General features: G+C 36.5%; 4 protein-coding genes across 8 annotated transcripts in view; 2 read left to right on the top strand and 2 right to left on the bottom strand.

Annotated features, from left to right (window-relative positions):
- The first annotated feature begins 4363 nt into the window (after window positions 1-4363).
- LOC111461661 (zinc finger CCCH domain-containing protein 20) lies at window positions 4364-5987 on the top strand. Its single transcript, XM_023105266.1, has one exon. It carries the CDS (start codon window positions 4443-4445, stop codon window positions 5586-5588), a length of 1146 nt encoding a protein of 381 aa, XP_022961034.1. The 5' UTR covers window positions 4364-4442; the 3' UTR covers window positions 5589-5987.
- Window positions 5988-7268: 1281 nt separating this feature from the next.
- LOC111461640 (meiotic nuclear division protein 1 homolog) lies at window positions 7269-9886 on the top strand. Of its 2 annotated transcripts, XM_023105237.1 has the most exons (10): window positions 7269-7370; window positions 7872-7952; window positions 8066-8182; window positions 8357-8395; window positions 8548-8655; window positions 8735-8797; window positions 8904-8955; window positions 9066-9110; window positions 9210-9289; window positions 9505-9886. In XM_023105237.1, the coding sequence occupies exons 1-10, from the start codon at window positions 7368-7370 to the stop codon at window positions 9571-9573; spliced, it is 657 nt and encodes a 218-aa protein (XP_022961005.1). In that variant the 5' UTR covers window positions 7269-7367; the 3' UTR covers window positions 9574-9886. The 2 variants fall into 2 exon arrangements, with proteins under 2 accessions (XP_022961005.1, XP_022961006.1); XM_023105238.1 differs by lacking the exon at window positions 8357-8395.
- A 228-nt stretch (window positions 9887-10114) lies between these two features.
- On the bottom strand, window positions 10115-13585 carry LOC111461810 (vacuolar protein sorting-associated protein 32 homolog 2-like). 4 transcript variants are annotated; one of them, XM_023105474.1, is made up of 8 exons: window positions 13445-13585; window positions 13200-13314; window positions 12978-13077; window positions 11326-11411; window positions 11128-11219; window positions 10861-10975; window positions 10552-10767; window positions 10115-10399 (listed from the first exon to the last, which is right to left on the bottom strand). In XM_023105474.1, the coding sequence occupies exons 2-7, from the start codon at window positions 13275-13277 to the stop codon at window positions 10576-10578; spliced, it is 663 nt and encodes a 220-aa protein (XP_022961242.1). In that variant the 5' UTR covers window positions 13278-13314; window positions 13445-13585; the 3' UTR covers window positions 10115-10399; window positions 10552-10575. The 4 variants fall into 4 exon arrangements, with proteins under 4 accessions (XP_022961242.1, XP_022961243.1, XP_022961241.1 ...); XM_023105475.1 differs by having other exon boundaries at window positions 10142-10395; window positions 10547-10767; window positions 13200-13352; XM_023105473.1 differs by having other exon boundaries at window positions 10142-10395; window positions 10547-10767.
- Window positions 13586-15361: 1776 nt separating this feature from the next.
- The window catches only part of LOC111461646 (40S ribosomal protein S30), a 1036-nt gene continuing 318 nt past the window's right edge, over window positions 15362-16079 (bottom strand). Inside the window, exons 2-3 of the mRNA XM_023105245.1 lie at window positions 15843-15980; window positions 15362-15592 (exon numbers count right to left, since the gene is read on the bottom strand). Coding sequence (XP_022961013.1) covers window positions 15546-15592; window positions 15843-15980 — 185 coding nt within the window. The 3' untranslated portion in view covers window positions 15362-15545. The remainder of the gene's footprint in view (window positions 15593-15842; window positions 15981-16079) is intronic.

Genomic DNA, 16079 nt, shown 5'->3' with positions numbered 1-16079 from the left:
TTGTACTGCTCTGCTATTCTACTGAAACCTAGCTGAGGAAGAATTATAGGGCGTAAAACAAAAAAAATGCTGATTCGGGATGGATATACTATATTTAATTTATAACGGAACCTCGCCCTTAACCCAGTAACGAAAAAGAAAAAATAAAAAGATAAGGTCATTCCATTTCGACAAAAGACCCACACCCCCACACCCCCACAGCTTTTGGGTCCGCTATCCCGATCATGATTTTTCTACCTCCAAAGGGAAAAGTTCTTCCCTTTTTTGCCGGTTGTGGGCGAGGAGGGATTCGAACCCCCGACACCGTGGTTCGTAGCCACGTGCTCTAATCCTCTGAGCTACATGTTTCGTCCTCACTTAAATGCATTCCAGGAAGATTCAGGTCACCCAACATATAATTGCTCTAAGTAAAGCTACCGAAAAATAAGATGTACCTTGTTAGCATAGATGGTGACATTCAATTATTTTAAAATTTAATTTTCTTTATTGTTCGGGATAAATTTGAAATTTGTAGAAGTTGGGATCATTTTATAAATTTTTAAAAAAAAAAACACTAAAATATAATAATAGATAGTGAGGCCCAGCGTCCAGAGGCCCAATAAGTATCAAATAAATATAAAATAAATAAATAAATAAAGGGAATACTTTAGGCATAAAATTTTGCAATTTACAAGATTTGCAATATCCGAATAACAACGACAAGCCGTAGAAAGATATTAAAGTCACCCGCTTTGATAAAAACACATCCCTAAACATTACCCGAAATGGCTTACTAATACGAAAATAGGTCACAGACAAAGAATTTGATTGGACATTTACTTGAAGCAGTTGAGGCATCACGAGTGAGGTTAACATTTCTCGTGCATCTCTCGCTTTCCGTCAATTTCAACCGCTTATCAAACAAATCCAAATCCCTTTATTTATTTTATTTTTTTAAACTAAATTAAAAAAAGTCCATGGGCGTGATTAAGATAAGAGAACTTCCTATCCCACCAACGTTGTCTCACTAATAAGGAAGTAATTTTCTTTTTTTCTTTTTTTCTTTTTTTTAAAGGCGATATTATTCGATGCTCTCGTTGCACGTGACATCAAAGCTACGTGGCTTATACTTTATACATACTTTAGCGTTACATTTCGTTATTTAATATTTCCTATGTTTTCAAGCATATATTATATTAATATTAACTTAATTAATTCGACGTGTCAATGTCAACATATCTAGATAATGTTAATCTAGGTGCTCTGCTTTAAACCCTCTTTAATTTGTCGCCATGTGCCAACCTAAGCTCGACATACCTTATTCCCAACCAAATTAACTAAACAATTATCTTACCTAAATTATTTTATTTCTTTCCCAGTCTTTCACTAAATTATACATATATATATTTTAAAAGTTTTTAAGAAACATTTCTTATAGGTAGGTGAACAAAAAATTTTGAAATAAAAAATTAAAAAGATAACAATATTTTTTAATATTTTTTTAAAGTAGGAAGATATTTAAATAAATAAATTAAAATATATATAATAATAAGTTAAGAGGAGGAGTCTATTCACGGCAATCTCGAGGGCGTAGGAATGAGAAGATAAGGCCACGTTTGGTGTAGGGAACTAGGTGTCGCATTGCACTGAGTTCGATAAAGACACGTTTACGGTCAAACAGAACATGGTTGACGCGTGGATTTTATTTACCGCAGAATAGTTTTCTGGCGCGCGTGGGATGATTCTTAAAAAGTCGACACGTGTACGGAGGAGGATTTTTTTTAATAAAAACTTGGTTCTGTTTTGTCGGTATACTCCCCTTCCTAGTCGGGGAATTGAAAGAACGTCCTATGTTTGTGCCATGTGTCCCTTTGTCACGTCCTTGTGTCACCTTCTAAATCACACTGCACGTGATATTGCCACCTCAGCTCACTCTATTTTCAGATTCGACGTTTTTGGAAAATAAAATTTTAAATAAAATAGTAATTAAGCTTTTTCATGACGTGGCGTCATTTTGATTTGATGGAAGTTGACAACTTAGGTCTAATTTTATTTTTTTAATTTTATACGACTTTTTGGGCTAAGCTTGATAAAGAAATAAACATTGACCTTAGTGTATTAGAAATTTAATAAACAGATTCATTTAATGAAATATAAATTATAAATCTAAGTTTGAAATTATTAAAAATGTTTCATCTAATTTAAAAAAAAAAAAATTAAATTGAATTTATGGAGAGTGTGGGGAGCACGCCACGTTGGTGGTCAGACCATAAATGGTCCACAATTTTGGAGGATGTTGTGGTGAGTAATAGAGATAAAAAATTATTAGATTACAGTTGGGCCCACCACCGCTGTCCTGTGGTGAAGCAGCCATGTTTTGCCACATACGAATCAACAAAGGGGGTTGCTTTCGCTTCAGCTTCAAGTTTTTTTAACCATCCAGCAATTATTTGTCATAATAATTTGCTTCTTTTTTTATTGTTATTTCCAAAAAAATATATATATATGGTCAAATAAAAATAAATTTAATTTCTGTATGGTAAAAAGAATAATGTTGCGACATAATTATTCATTGTCGTTTAGTCTTGTTTTCTGTCAAAATATGCATTCCAAGATCTATGTCGTTTAGTATTTGTAGTAAATTTAAGACACTACCCATGGTCTCTTTCATTTTCCACCAATTGGGTCGTATTTTTTTAACCAATCTAATGTGATAGGTGAAAATCACTCCAAGGAGAGTAAGATTCAGATTACTTTGTTGATCGAATATCTCAAGGAACATTGTTTGAGATTGAATCATTGAATATCTCAAGGAACATTATTTAAGATTCGAATCACTCCACAAGCAAGATTGATCATGTTTAATTTGAATGATTCTTGTTTATCAAATATCTCAACGCAAGAACACCTGTTTGAGATTCGAATCACTCCACAAGCAAGATTGATCATGTCGAATTTAAATGATTCTACAACATAGAATTGGAAAGAAACTTAGCAATTGGCTAAAAAAAACACACTTTTTTTACTGCATTTTCCAAGTCTACCAACAAATACAACATATATGGATAGCTTCAAAATGAAACTATCAAAGGCATGGCAAGAGTGGTAACATTCATACCTAATGGTTATAATTAACCATTAGGCAATTGTAAACCTAAATTAAATAAAAAGTCTTAAAATATATTAATAAAATCCAATAATTCTAAATTGTAATTTACTCAAAATTTATAACATGAAACTTCATTTTTCTCCAACGTGGCATGAATAAGATAATTTCAACAATATTTTCTTTACATCTTCATTGAAGTATATTGTATGATTGATGTGATTTGGTTCATATCACAATGGTTGAGTTAGTAACCAGAGTTACCGCAATAAATTTTATAACCCAACACCCTATTTTCAAAATAAATTATTGAATTATTTTTTTATTATTAAAAAATTTAGAATTATTCGTAATATATATTATATTAATAATTAAAATTCGGTAGAATTGGATAATATGGATCAGTACATAAACAACAAATATTTTTTACTTTTTTAATAGATTTAAAAATACTTAATGGATGAACTAATAATTTAAAATTAAATTATAAATTTAGTAGTTTAATTATGAGAATTTTAATAAAACATAAATATTGAAATAAAAAAGCAAAATTGTAATTAAAAAAAAAAAAGTAATAAATTGATATAAGGAGGGTGGGGTGTAGAATGCAGTGGAAGCAGTGAGAGAAGGGCAGGCGTAGGCATGGGAGAAAGGGGTTACGTGCCGCAATAAAGGGCACCCACCCCTCCTTTGAGGCCGCCAAGTGTCCCTGCTCCATCACTACCGACATCTCTTCCTCCTGCCTTTCTTTATGCTCACTCTCTCCCACCTTTTGTCACTTTCCCCCTTCTCTTCTTCTTTTTCTTTTTTTCTTTTTTTAATTTATTTTTTCTTTAATTCTGTATATACATACATAAATATCTACCATAATTAAATATTTAAACCTTTTTTTTTTCTTATTATTATTATTAGATTAAGTTCCGGTGTCAGCTGTATTTAATTTTGTATGGTTATGTAAGTGGGGATATTAATGGTGTTATTAATTATATGAAATGCAAATTTATTAAGACTGCGGTGAGCGTCCGATGAACAACAGCGACCGTAAGATTTTGCCACGTGGAGCTTGAGGTTACTGTGATCTTCGAATATCTGCGTCGTGGAACTCTCTAGAACCGCGGTAACTACTGGAGGCAACCAGAGAATCCCCGTCTCCGTTATTTTTTTTTTTAACGGAGTCGTAAGAATGGAACCATGTTGAGTTGTTTAACTTAACCACGGTTTCTTTAACCTAACTCTGGTGGATGGCTTGGTCTCCAAGTAGTTTATAAACGCTATGGGTATGGCGGTGGATTAGACAAGGGAGGGCGTTGTCTGATACTGCAACTGCAACCCACTATCGTGTTTTTCGGCTGACGATATGATTATCGGCGAACGCCACCGCCCTGGTCCGGTGGTTCACATCACTCCTTTGACGATACCGGAGGAGCCTGCAAGCGAGACGCGGTTTCCTTATCCTCTGAGCGGAATCTCGGTGAGTTCCGATGGAAATGGCAATGGTGGCGATTACTCTTCCTATTATCTGAAGGAAGCTCTAGCGGCTCTCCAGCGATATGCGAACGAGTCGGAGATTGAATCGGATTCGGAATTATCCGGGCGGGAATCGGACGTTCCGGTGGATGCGTACTCGTGCGATAATTTCCGGATTTTTGAGTTTAAGGTGAGGAAGTGCACGCGAGGACGGTCTCATGATTGGACGGAGTGTCCGTTCGCACATCCAGGCGAGAAGGCTCGCCGGAGAGATCCGAGGAAGTATCATTACTCTGGTACGGCTTGTCCCGACTTTCGTAAAGGTAGCTGTAAAAAAGGGGATTCGTGTGAGTTTGCTCATGGTGTATTCGAGTGTTGGCTCCATCCTGCTCGTTACAGGACTCAGCCGTGCAAGGACGAGACGAACTGTCGACGGAGGGTCTGTTTCTTCGCCCACACTCCTGAGCAACTTAGGGTTTTGCCTCAGCAGAGCCCGAGAAGCGCGTACTCCCCAGAGCCGTACGATGAATCTCCTGTACGGCAGTGTTTGGATGGATCCTGTGCCAAATCGCTGCCGTTTCTGTCTTCTCCGGTGTCTGTATCACCGTCGGCGACTCCAGTAGACTCCCCACCGTTATCTCCCATGACTCGATCGCTCGGCCGATCTCTTGGCTCGAGCTCCATTAATGAAATGGTCGCATCTCTCCGTAACTTGCATCTGAGCAAGGTCAAGTCACTGCCATCTTCCTGGAATGTTCAGATTGGATCCCCTGGTTATCCGTCTCGAATCTGCCATGGATTCTGTAGCCTTCCAACAACACCAACTCGGGCTCCAACTGCTCCTGGAGTTGGGCTGCTCGACTTCTCGGACCACGGATTGCAGGAGGAACCAGCTATGGAGCGAGTGGAATCAGGAAGGGAGCTGAGGGCGAAGATGCTGGAGAAGCTGAGCAAGGAAAATTCTCTGGACCTGGTGGATTCAAGCTCTTCAGCTTGCACACCAGACGTTGGATGGGTATCAGAGCTACTGAAGTGAGTATGGAAATCAAACTTTTGGTTGGTACAATCGGGTTATTCTCTTAATCACAATTCAATTCTGATTTGAAGAACAAATTAGCCTAAGCCAAGCCTTTTGGTTCATATGTAAATACAGAATGGGAGGCAGCCCAGCTGAAACTGGAGGACTATAGGATTTAATTTTTACGCATGTAAGGCTTAAATATGTGTATATATTGCTCTGTTTTTTAGATTTTGAGGTGGGTTGAAAGAATTTAGAAACTATATTTTGATGGAGAAGAACAGAAATCCGTCTTGACTTAATGTATAGGTATGGTAACTGGATGATCCGTTGGATCATGGCCTCTCTGATCATTGTGATTATATTGTAAGTTAATGTTCTTAATGCAATTATGTGGATGAATTTGGGTCGCTTCTATCCAATCATAGTTTCTGTAAACCCAGAATTTGAAGGTATCTTGATTGGCTCTGGTTCTTTTGGGGATATAGGATTATGAACAAGTAAGCTGCGTGGGATTGGGGGAATTGAAAATTGAAGTTCCCTTCGAGGGATGGAGGGAAAAGGGAAGTGATGTTATTTTAATGGGTTTGGTTTAAACATGTGCACAACGTATGTTCTAAGGAGGTAAGTTTAGAATTTAGTTCTTGAATTGTCGCAAGGAATTGGCTTGCCTTTTGAAGTCGCTACTCTTTTTTGTTGTGTGTATAAAGAAGTCAGTTAAACATTAGTTGTAGCTTCAGTATAATGGTTGCATACATGCCAACAGGTGAGCCTCATTTCGTTCGGGTGATGTGGGCGTTTCACAATTCATTCTCTTTCAAGGTCCAGTGATGTTGGCACTCGAGGGATCTCACAATCCACTCGGGGACATGCCAACAGCATTAGGCAAGACAACGTTGCACTCGAGAGACGCTAACACTCATTTCTCCCTAATTGATGTCTCACATTTCACTGCTTCGGGGACCCTTTTTGGTTGCGACCTCGAAAGTCAAAATAGTGAGGAAGAAATATGGAAGGATGTTGTAGGGTGATTGGAGAGCAGTATGTAATTTTCAATAAGGTCAAAACAGTCATTTTCCGTTTCTCTTTTGAACTGCTTCAAAAAAGTTCCCTATTTTTTCTCCACAATAACATTAATGATGTTTAAAGGTCTTGTATACTTCTTTCAAGAGTTGTGACATTTAAAATTTTATTTATATTTCAAAGGATTTGAATCCATTACTTACCCCTACAGAACCAACTTTGAGCAACTTTGTTCGTATAATAATATTTATTCGCCTCATATCAATCGAGATAATATTTCAATCCTTGATTCAGAATAAAAATACAATAAAAAATGACAATTTAAATATTAAAATTTATCACAATCCTTGATTCAGAATAAAAATACAATAAAAAATGACAATTTAAATATTAAAATTTATCATATTTATGTTAGCGGTCATCAATAAATTTATTAAAAAAAAAATTGAAGTTAAAAAGATTAATTAATTTTTTAAAAAAGATTAAATTACTTACTTCTTTAACCTTTCATTTAATTTTTAAAAATTCTGAATTTTTTTAATCATAATATATTAAAAATGTATTATTCACACACTAAATTTAATTTAATTTAATTTAATTTAATTTAATTTAATATAAGAATTAAACGATAAAAAATAAGTTAGTAATATAACAAAAATATTTTTAAGAATCGGATGGAGCGAAGGAATAAAAACTTTCCCGCCTTGCGGAACGGCTTTGCCCTTCCCGCATTTCTCTGGAGCCTTCTCCCACACTCTTAAGCTTAGAGGATCCATGGTAAGGTTTTCTCTCATAAAACCCTAATTTACTAATTTTGTTTTTCTGTCAATTCATCAAGTTCATTTGTTACAATCGTAGCCATACTTATTTCATCATCCGATCGTGTAGAATAGTTTTGCTTTTTCGATGTAATCTAAAATTCGATGAAATGAAAATCTTCCGTCGCGCTTGATTTATGCTCAGAATGCGCGACCTCGGGTTTGGTTGTTCCTTTCTTTTGTTTTTGATAGGTTGAATTTTCTTTACATTCTATCTTGATGTGGAAGATTAGAGTTGGAGCGATTTTGATCGTTGACGATTCTCAGTTTAGGATATTTAGTTTAACAAGCATTTTGCTGAAGGAATCCTTCATTATGAAGTAGAATTCAAATTTAGGGATTTCCTGGTTTTAATACGGTTTACTCAGTTTCCTTTATGATTTTGACAAAATACCGATTCTAGATATCAGGTTTGTGGTCTAACGTTTATGCACTTCTTGAAATTTAATTTGAGAAACAGTCTAAGAAAAGAGGCCTTTCTCTGGAAGAGAAGCGCGAGAAGATGCTTCAGATCTTTTACGATTCTCAAGACTTTTTCCTTGTGAGCAAACTTGCACTTCTATTCTTCAATTTTGGAAGTCCTGCAGTTTTATTTCCTATTCCTTTTACTTCATTATTTACAATAAGAAGCTTCCTTCCTTTTTCTCGTTTCAGCTTAAGGAGCTTGAAAAATTGGGTCCCAGGAAAGGTGTGATTTCTCAGTCAGTGAAAGACGTTGTGCAAAGTTTAGTGGACGATGACCTGGTTTCAAAAGAGAAGATTGGAACTTCAGTGAGTAGAATTTTTGAGATGAAACTTCCAGTCGTCCATTATTGTGTTTATCCTATTTGCACCATGACTTATTCTTTGCGTATGGGTCATAGCCTTCGGACATGATTGTCTCTCATGCATTATGAATCTGTTTTTTCAATTTGCTATGTATTTATGTATGGTTGTAAATTTCAGGTCTATTTTTGGAGTTTACCAAGCTGTGCTGGTAATCAGGTGAAGTCTATATCATTTGTATCATGATTTGTCTAACTCACTTCAAAGGCTTTATATTTATGATGTGTCCAAGCTCGCTCTAAATATTAAATCATCTGAATATTTGATTGAATTTCTACCTCCAAAATATCTCATGTCCCTCTTCGTACCAGCTGCGGAATGTGTATCGTAAACTTGAATCTGATCTCCAAACCAGTAAGAATAGACTGGAAGAACTTACTGAGCAGAGTAATGCATTAAAGAAGGGAAGAGAGGAATCTGTGAGTGATTATATTTTAAGCAAAAGGTAATTGATGAAAAATATTTGCCCTTCTATCATGAATGCTTTCTTCATGCCAGGAAGAACGAGAGGAAGCCCTAGCTCAATTAAAAGCCATTGAACTGAAGCATAAAGAGCTAAAGGTTTTGCTTGTATTCTGGATTTCTTTCTCTTTTTTATTGGAATAGAAAAATCGATCACGATGATCTTTTAGTTTTCACGCTTCTTTGACAATCTAGTCATTCCCAGGATGAGATGGTACAATATGCAGATAATGATCCAGCAGCCTTTGAAGCAATGAGTTGAGTTTCTTTTACCATTTTTTAGATTTTTACTATAGAAAATGGGTTTCAGCTGTTTAATTCTTTCTTGATATCGCTGTGTGCTAAACATGAACATCTTATGGGACAGAAAATGCAATTGAAGATGCTCATGCTGCAGCCAACCGATGGACAGGTATGCATTCTGACCATAAGCTGCCAACAAGTTTTCTCTGTCTTTCTTCTCTCGTGCCCATTTGAAATTTCTTTCAAAACTCTGTTTATTAACACGCAGACAACATTTTCACTTTGCGACAATGGTGTTCAAACAACTTTCCACAGGCGAAAGAACAACTAGAGAACCTGTATAAAGAGGTAAACCGCACTTCTTTGGTAAAATTGCCCTTCTGCAAGAACTAAAGATATGCTCAAATATAGCACGCACGTCAAATTCCTTATCTTCAACTTTTCATAACGTTGCTTTTCACAGTTTTGGAAAGATAAGAAACAAACCTATACGTCCCAAGAAAATGGGTCTCAATATCTCTAGTTAAAAATTCTCGAGTTATTGGCTGTGTGTGTAAACGCAGGTTGGCATCACGGATGATTTTGATTATTTGGAGTTGTCACCAGCTCCTCTGAGCTCAGTTGTCGATTAAAGTGGGCAGAAGCTTCAAGCTGATTTAACCGCATGTTTTATGTCTCAATGATTCCGAGGCAACAGTATCATAGATCATGGGCTACAGTTTGACTGAAATTCACCCCATATATATATAGAGCACTGTTCGTTAGTTATACGTGGTAAATAAGAAACATGTCAATTCTTAGATTAAATCTAGGTCCGTTTCCAGAACACCGAGACGTTTGCGATGTTATGTTGCGTTCATGGCTCATGAATCTGTAATGTCTTCTTAGGCGCTATAAGCATGTGATCAATAAACATTTTTAGGCATTGGAATGTGTTCTTATGCAGCAGCAGAGTTTATAGAATTCCTGTGAAATTCGTAGGAAAAAACTGATTTAATTATAGGTTTAGTTTAGTTCATAAGATTTGAAAGTTGGACTACTTAGTCCTAGAACTTTCAAAGGTATTCAAAAACTTCAAACTTCAAATCGATCATTATATATAAAAATGAATTTTGTATCTAATTAAGCTTTAAAATTTTAATTTTGTGTTAGAAAATTCAAGAATTAATAAACTCAAACTCAACACCAAAGATTTTCAAATAAGCAACTTAAACTTACACATGGCATCTGTGAAATTGAGACACTTACCCATAATACTAACCACAATAATGTTATATTCATTTACAGAGTATATACGGCCTAAATTCAATCTGCATTATTATTTGGTATTATCACAAAGAAACCTGTTCATCAAGCTTTGCTGATCTTAGCAAAAAATGTTCAAATCTTCGGTACAACCTCGACCCAATTCTTCACATCGCCTCTCTTTTGGATATACCATCAGGCAGTGCCACCTGCAAAATTCCATACAAACATCTTAGCCATGGCAGCTTGAGCCCCAGATGCAAACTTGGGTACATATGATCAGATCAATATACAGCACAATCTAGAAGGCCTTCAACGCTAACAAAGGGAAAGAATTCAACACAAGATTAACCCAAGAACCTTGCTTCAAAACCATAACGGAGACTAAATCAAAGTGCCATCTCAGCTTGCAGAGCTGCCAGCTCATCTTCCTCAGCAGTTCGTTTCTGAGGAGCAGGTCGAGCGGTTTGTCGGCCAGCAGGGACAGGAATTGGAGCAACAGGAGCAGTTGTTGCAGGTTGAAGGAGTTGCTCTTCCAACTCAGCACCTTCTAGCTCTTCAAGTTCAGCTTCCAGTTCATCCTGTGCGTACAACAACAAAGATGTGTTTAGTAGATGAGCGCTTCATAAAATTGCAGGAACAAATGAGAAGACAAACTGAATGTGAACAAAAACCTCATCAAAATCGGCTGCAGCACCAATTGGATTTGATAGTGCTTCTTGGATCTGTTTCATGTTCTCAGTTTGTTCATTGATCTCATCCATTGTTTTATCCACATCATCGATGTTCCTGCAAAACGAGAATATTTCAAATCTCCATCATCATCAGCCTGATCATCTAAAAGCCTTACACTGCACTTTCATAGAAGCTAATGGAAAGAGAATTGAAAAATGTGAACAGACTCAAATCATGAAAGTAGACTGAAACAATGTGGTACTCACGTTGCTTTCTGCATTGCTTTCATTGCAGCTGCACCGGTCCTCAATGCATCTACCGTCTCGGTTGTGGCTTTTGCTCCTTCTAATAATATCATCTGCGACACGAATATTTATGTCACACGAAGTTACATAAACAAGCAGCACGAGGAAACGTGGGATATGTCTAACTAGTTTCATGTCAGATATAACATCAAAGATAACCTGATCGTGAATCCGCAATTGGAAGTTGCCGAGCTGCTCTATCTGTTGTTCATATAGTCTCTTCCTCTTCAAACATTGTATAGCAGCTATATAATAAAATAGTTAACATTGATGCCACATTGCCAGCTACTGTTTCAACTACAAATTGAATGTGGGAAGATCCAAAATCGAAGGTAGAAACGTACGGATCCTATCATAAACTAGTCCAAGACATTAACACTTGAAACATAAGAAGTTGACAGGATTCAACACATTTGTGATGGGAGATGTGAAAAAGAAAACGCAGATACCCCAAAATCAATAAAGTACAAACAACTGATTATCTTGCATCCACATTGGAAATTAAACACATCCCCAACTTGGATAAGTGACAAACACAACTATCAAAAAAGTTGAAAATTGAAATAAAAGCATGGAAGGCCAAAACAAGGCATGACCATTTACAGTAACGTGGATGCTTAAAACCTAACTGTGAGATCACACATCGGTTGGGGAGGAGAACGAAACATCCTTCATAAGGGTGTGGAAACCTCTCCCTAGTAGACGCATTTTACTACCTTGAGGGGAAGCCCGAATGGGAAAGTCCAAAGAGGACAATATCTGTTAGCGGTGGGCTTTGAAGGTTACAAATGGTATCAAAGTTAGACACCGGGCAATGTGTTAGCAAAAAGGTTGAGCTCCAAAGGGAGGAAGACACGAGGCAGTGTGCCAGCAAGGACGCTGGGCCCGAAGGGGGGTTGATTGTGAGATCCTACATCGGCTGGGGAGGAGAATGAAACATCGTTTATAAGGGTGTGGAAATCTTTCCCTAGTAACCGCATTTTAAAAACCTTGAGGGGAAGCTCGAAAGGGAAAGCCAAAGAGAACACTATCTGCTAGCGATGGGCTTGGGATATTACAAATGGTATCAGAGCCAGACACCGAGCGATGTGCCAGCGAAGAGGCTGGGCCCCGAGGTGGTGTGTCAGCAAGGATGTTGGGCCCTGAAGCGGGGTGGATTGGGGTCCCACATTGATTCGAGAAGGGAACGAGTGCCAACGAGGACACTGTGTCCCCAAGGGGGTAGATTGCGAGATCCCACATCAGTTGGGGAGAAGAACAAAGCATTTTTATAAGGGCATAGAAACCTCTCCCTAGCAGACGCGTTTTAAAAACCTTGAAGAAACCCAAAAGAAAAAACACAAAGAAGACAATATCTACCGGCAGAGGGCTTGAAGCACCCACCTTGATAGGCACAGTTTTAGAAATTGGGAAATTAACAAAATATTTGAGTACTTTCTACATATAAGGGCATCTGGAAATTCTGAACCATCTATCTAACTTTCAAAAGATTTCCAATGGGACAAGGTCATAAGATGGAAAAGACAACAGGGGTGGATACTGAACAAAAGAAGTCCAACACAACAGAACATGCACCAAAGAAAACAAGTATAGATAAACAACATCCAAAGCCCTCTCAATTCCCACCCCTAACAAAAGAGAAGAAAAAGTACTTTAAATCCTAAGGTGTTCCACCTCTCAATTCCCACTCTTAACTTAACTATCAACAAGTTAGCAAATTTACTAGCATCATTATACTTCAATAATTTGCGTACTTCATCTCAAAATGTTTCACTCGATAATAAACTGCTAGCATTTCTTGTAAGTCATACCCCGCTTGTTCTTTGCTCTGGTATAATCTTTGGCCTTCTCAACCTCTGTGGCAGCCTTTTTCAGAAGCACGTTCTCCTTCTTCTCGAGCATTTCCAGTGTCTGGAAAGAGCATACAGGAATTCCTTTTAGCCTAAAAGAGTGATAATACGAAAAGACAGCAATCCCTAATGAACAAATGGGTGAGGCGGATAGGAAGAAAGATAGTGAACCCGCCATGATACCTCGTTTAATTTATCAAGCGTCGCCAGAGCATTAGACTCCTGTTTAGGTTTACCAAAAAGCTTATTGAACATAGACATGGTGGATTATCAGCGATTCGAACCGACCTCCGAACTTCTGGAACAACAGAAGGAAAATAATCAATCATATCTCGTCTGAGAAGAAGTCAATTCGTGAAATTAGACCAGAATCGGGATTGAAACAGATGGTGAATTGGATCCAAGAAAAGTGATGAAAGAGTATATACCTGAGAACTGATGATCGGAAATCGGAGAACTAGCGGTGTGGAGAAATGGAGATTAAAGAAGAAGAGCAGATCTGATTGAGAGGTGAATTGGATTCGGTGTTTGCTTAGGCGTGTTGGTTCAGTGAGGGATGGGAGAGAGAGGAAGTTTCTTAGCCCTTTACAGCGTCGACGGAATCCACGTCGGTCACAGTTGATTGGTCATCAACCTCGGGTCCCACAAAACACTCTAAATTACAATTACATTCAATTTTGAGACGGTGAACTCTGTGAAGGATTTTTTTTTTTTTTTTTCTTTTTAATGAAAATTTGAGGTCTTCATTGGTTTGTGATGTTTTTTTTGTTGATTCGGTTTTCAAAGTATTAACAAAAAAATGATTAAAAAAGAATGTTTGGTAACCATTAAAAATAATTAAAAAATAAAAAATACCTTTAAAATTTTCAAAAAAATTAAAAAAATTAAAAAATGATTTGGGCAGTTAAAAAAACTTTTAAAAAATAATCAGAAAATAAATAACTTTTTGATATTTTTTTTTATCTAAAAATAAGACTTTAAAACCCTTAAATCTAAACCAATTAATACCTTATTTTAAAAACTATATTAAAATTTATCTTAAAATTTAGTAAGATGGTTATATGAACAAAAACTGGGTTAAATACACTCCATTACCTCTCTCTTTCATGGTTTTCTCCTATGTTTCAAGATATGACATAACATTCAATTCCTTTTTGATAGAGTTTGGAGCATGTTTTTGTAGAGGGCATCATACTTGAGATTGACTTTCATCGAAATTGGGTTGGTTCCATTGTCACACACAAAATAAAAAAAATAAAAAAAATAAATCACCCAATATACATTTAAAATTAAAAATAAACATATTAGATACAAAATTCACTAAACTTATTGGTTGGTAAGATCAACCAATAAAAAGATTAGACTTTAATGTATAAATTAAAACGTAAAGGTTTAAATTAATATACTCTAGGAGGAACGGAGGTTCACATTTGTATAATTATGCAATATATCCACACTCATACTGTTAAAAATATCACCCAAAGATAAATTTACTAAAAAATATTTGGGAATTAAGAAAATTAAGAAAGAAGCTAAAAGGGAACGAAGAGAAACTCTCTTTCAAGCAGAAAAGGTTTAATCTTTTCTAATGGAACTTGTCATGATGAAGCATTCTCATCAGGTAAAACTACTCAACTTTACTCTTCCACCATTTGCAAAGAACTCATTCCAAAGCTCTCATTCTGCATGCAATTTAGGAGAAAAATGATGATATCCTATATTCCTTTGTGTTTAGAAATCCTAGCGAGCAAATCTCAGAGTTCACAAATGGAATCAATGCAACTGTCAAAGTTCGAAGCTCAAATGACCTTTTTTTAAGGTCCATTTTCCAGCATTTTCAGAGGTGGAACCCCATTCGACACCTAGAATTTGCATCATATTATAGGAAAGAGAGTCTTCAGAATGGAACATATAAAATAATCTAGCAAAAACCTAGACTTACTAACGTTCAACTCCGGGACTTATGGCAATTACATGATCTGTAATTGCATGTAATTGCTAAGAGTAACCTAAAGATCGTTAACAATGGACCCTCCTAGTTTCTTTGGGTAGAGGATTCCTCTACCTCAAGCCCTAATGAAAAAAACTCAATGCAGATTTGGGGAAGCTCGTGTTATTTTACCAGAAACCTAAATTTGTTCCCGCACCTAAATCATCAAGAACTGCCTCCCTCCATATAGTTGATGCAAATATGACATAGAATGCAGAAGAAATAGCTTGGGTAAATTAAACCCTTTTTGTAGCTTAAATGAAGACAAATAATGTCATCAAGAGAACTCTAGGCATGCAACGACATATAGCTTAAAACTAGCAACGGAAAATAAGAAAATTGAGAGAGAAAATAATTGACTAACAAAAATTCAGGTCCAGGTCACATTTACTCTTAATATATTGTCGAAATAAGTATCTTTAACACGGTCAAAATCTTCAATAAACTAAAACATCTATGAGAAATAGGAGGAAAAAGCTTAATAAATCACAGAACCATGCCTCTCGAGCGGAAAATCTCCTCATGATTTCGCCGTTTGCTTACTTCTCAGAGGAGTTGGGTCCTCTCTTCTTTCCAAAGCCAACCACTATAAAGATCAAACAAAATTAAATCATACGTTAGAATGATGCTTCTCAAATCCTAATAGGAAAATCATAACAATGTGATCAAAATAACGATCCTGATACAGGGCCAAGTGTAATCTAACAAATAACACAACTACCATAATCCGTAAAATAGTGATTGGATACAGTATTGACACAATAAAAACCTAAATCAGATATTCTAGACCGGCAACACATTGGAAAAAACAAATGAATTTAACAACGATTGTTTACCAGCAGTGACGAATCTGCGATTGTATTGCATCCGCTTGTGCGCACGCCCACGGGGTTTCTTCTTCTTGTCCTGCTTCGCTACTTTCGGAGTTTGACCTCTCACCTTCCCAGCACGAGCCAGAGATCCGTGAACCTTACCTGAAAATCGATTAAACCAACACAACACACAAACAAATTCATACAGATGAAAGAACCGATAAACACAAGACGAAAAAAAAAAAAAAAAAAAAAAAAAAA

The sequence above is a fragment of the Cucurbita moschata genome, unplaced genomic scaffold (assembly GCF_002738365.1).
Source record: "Cucurbita moschata cultivar Rifu unplaced genomic scaffold, Cmos_1.0 Cmo_Scf00025, whole genome shotgun sequence".
NCBI lineage: Eukaryota > Viridiplantae > Streptophyta > Magnoliopsida > Cucurbitales > Cucurbitaceae > Cucurbita > Cucurbita moschata.
This window is presented reverse-complemented; position numbering and strand designations above follow the sequence as displayed.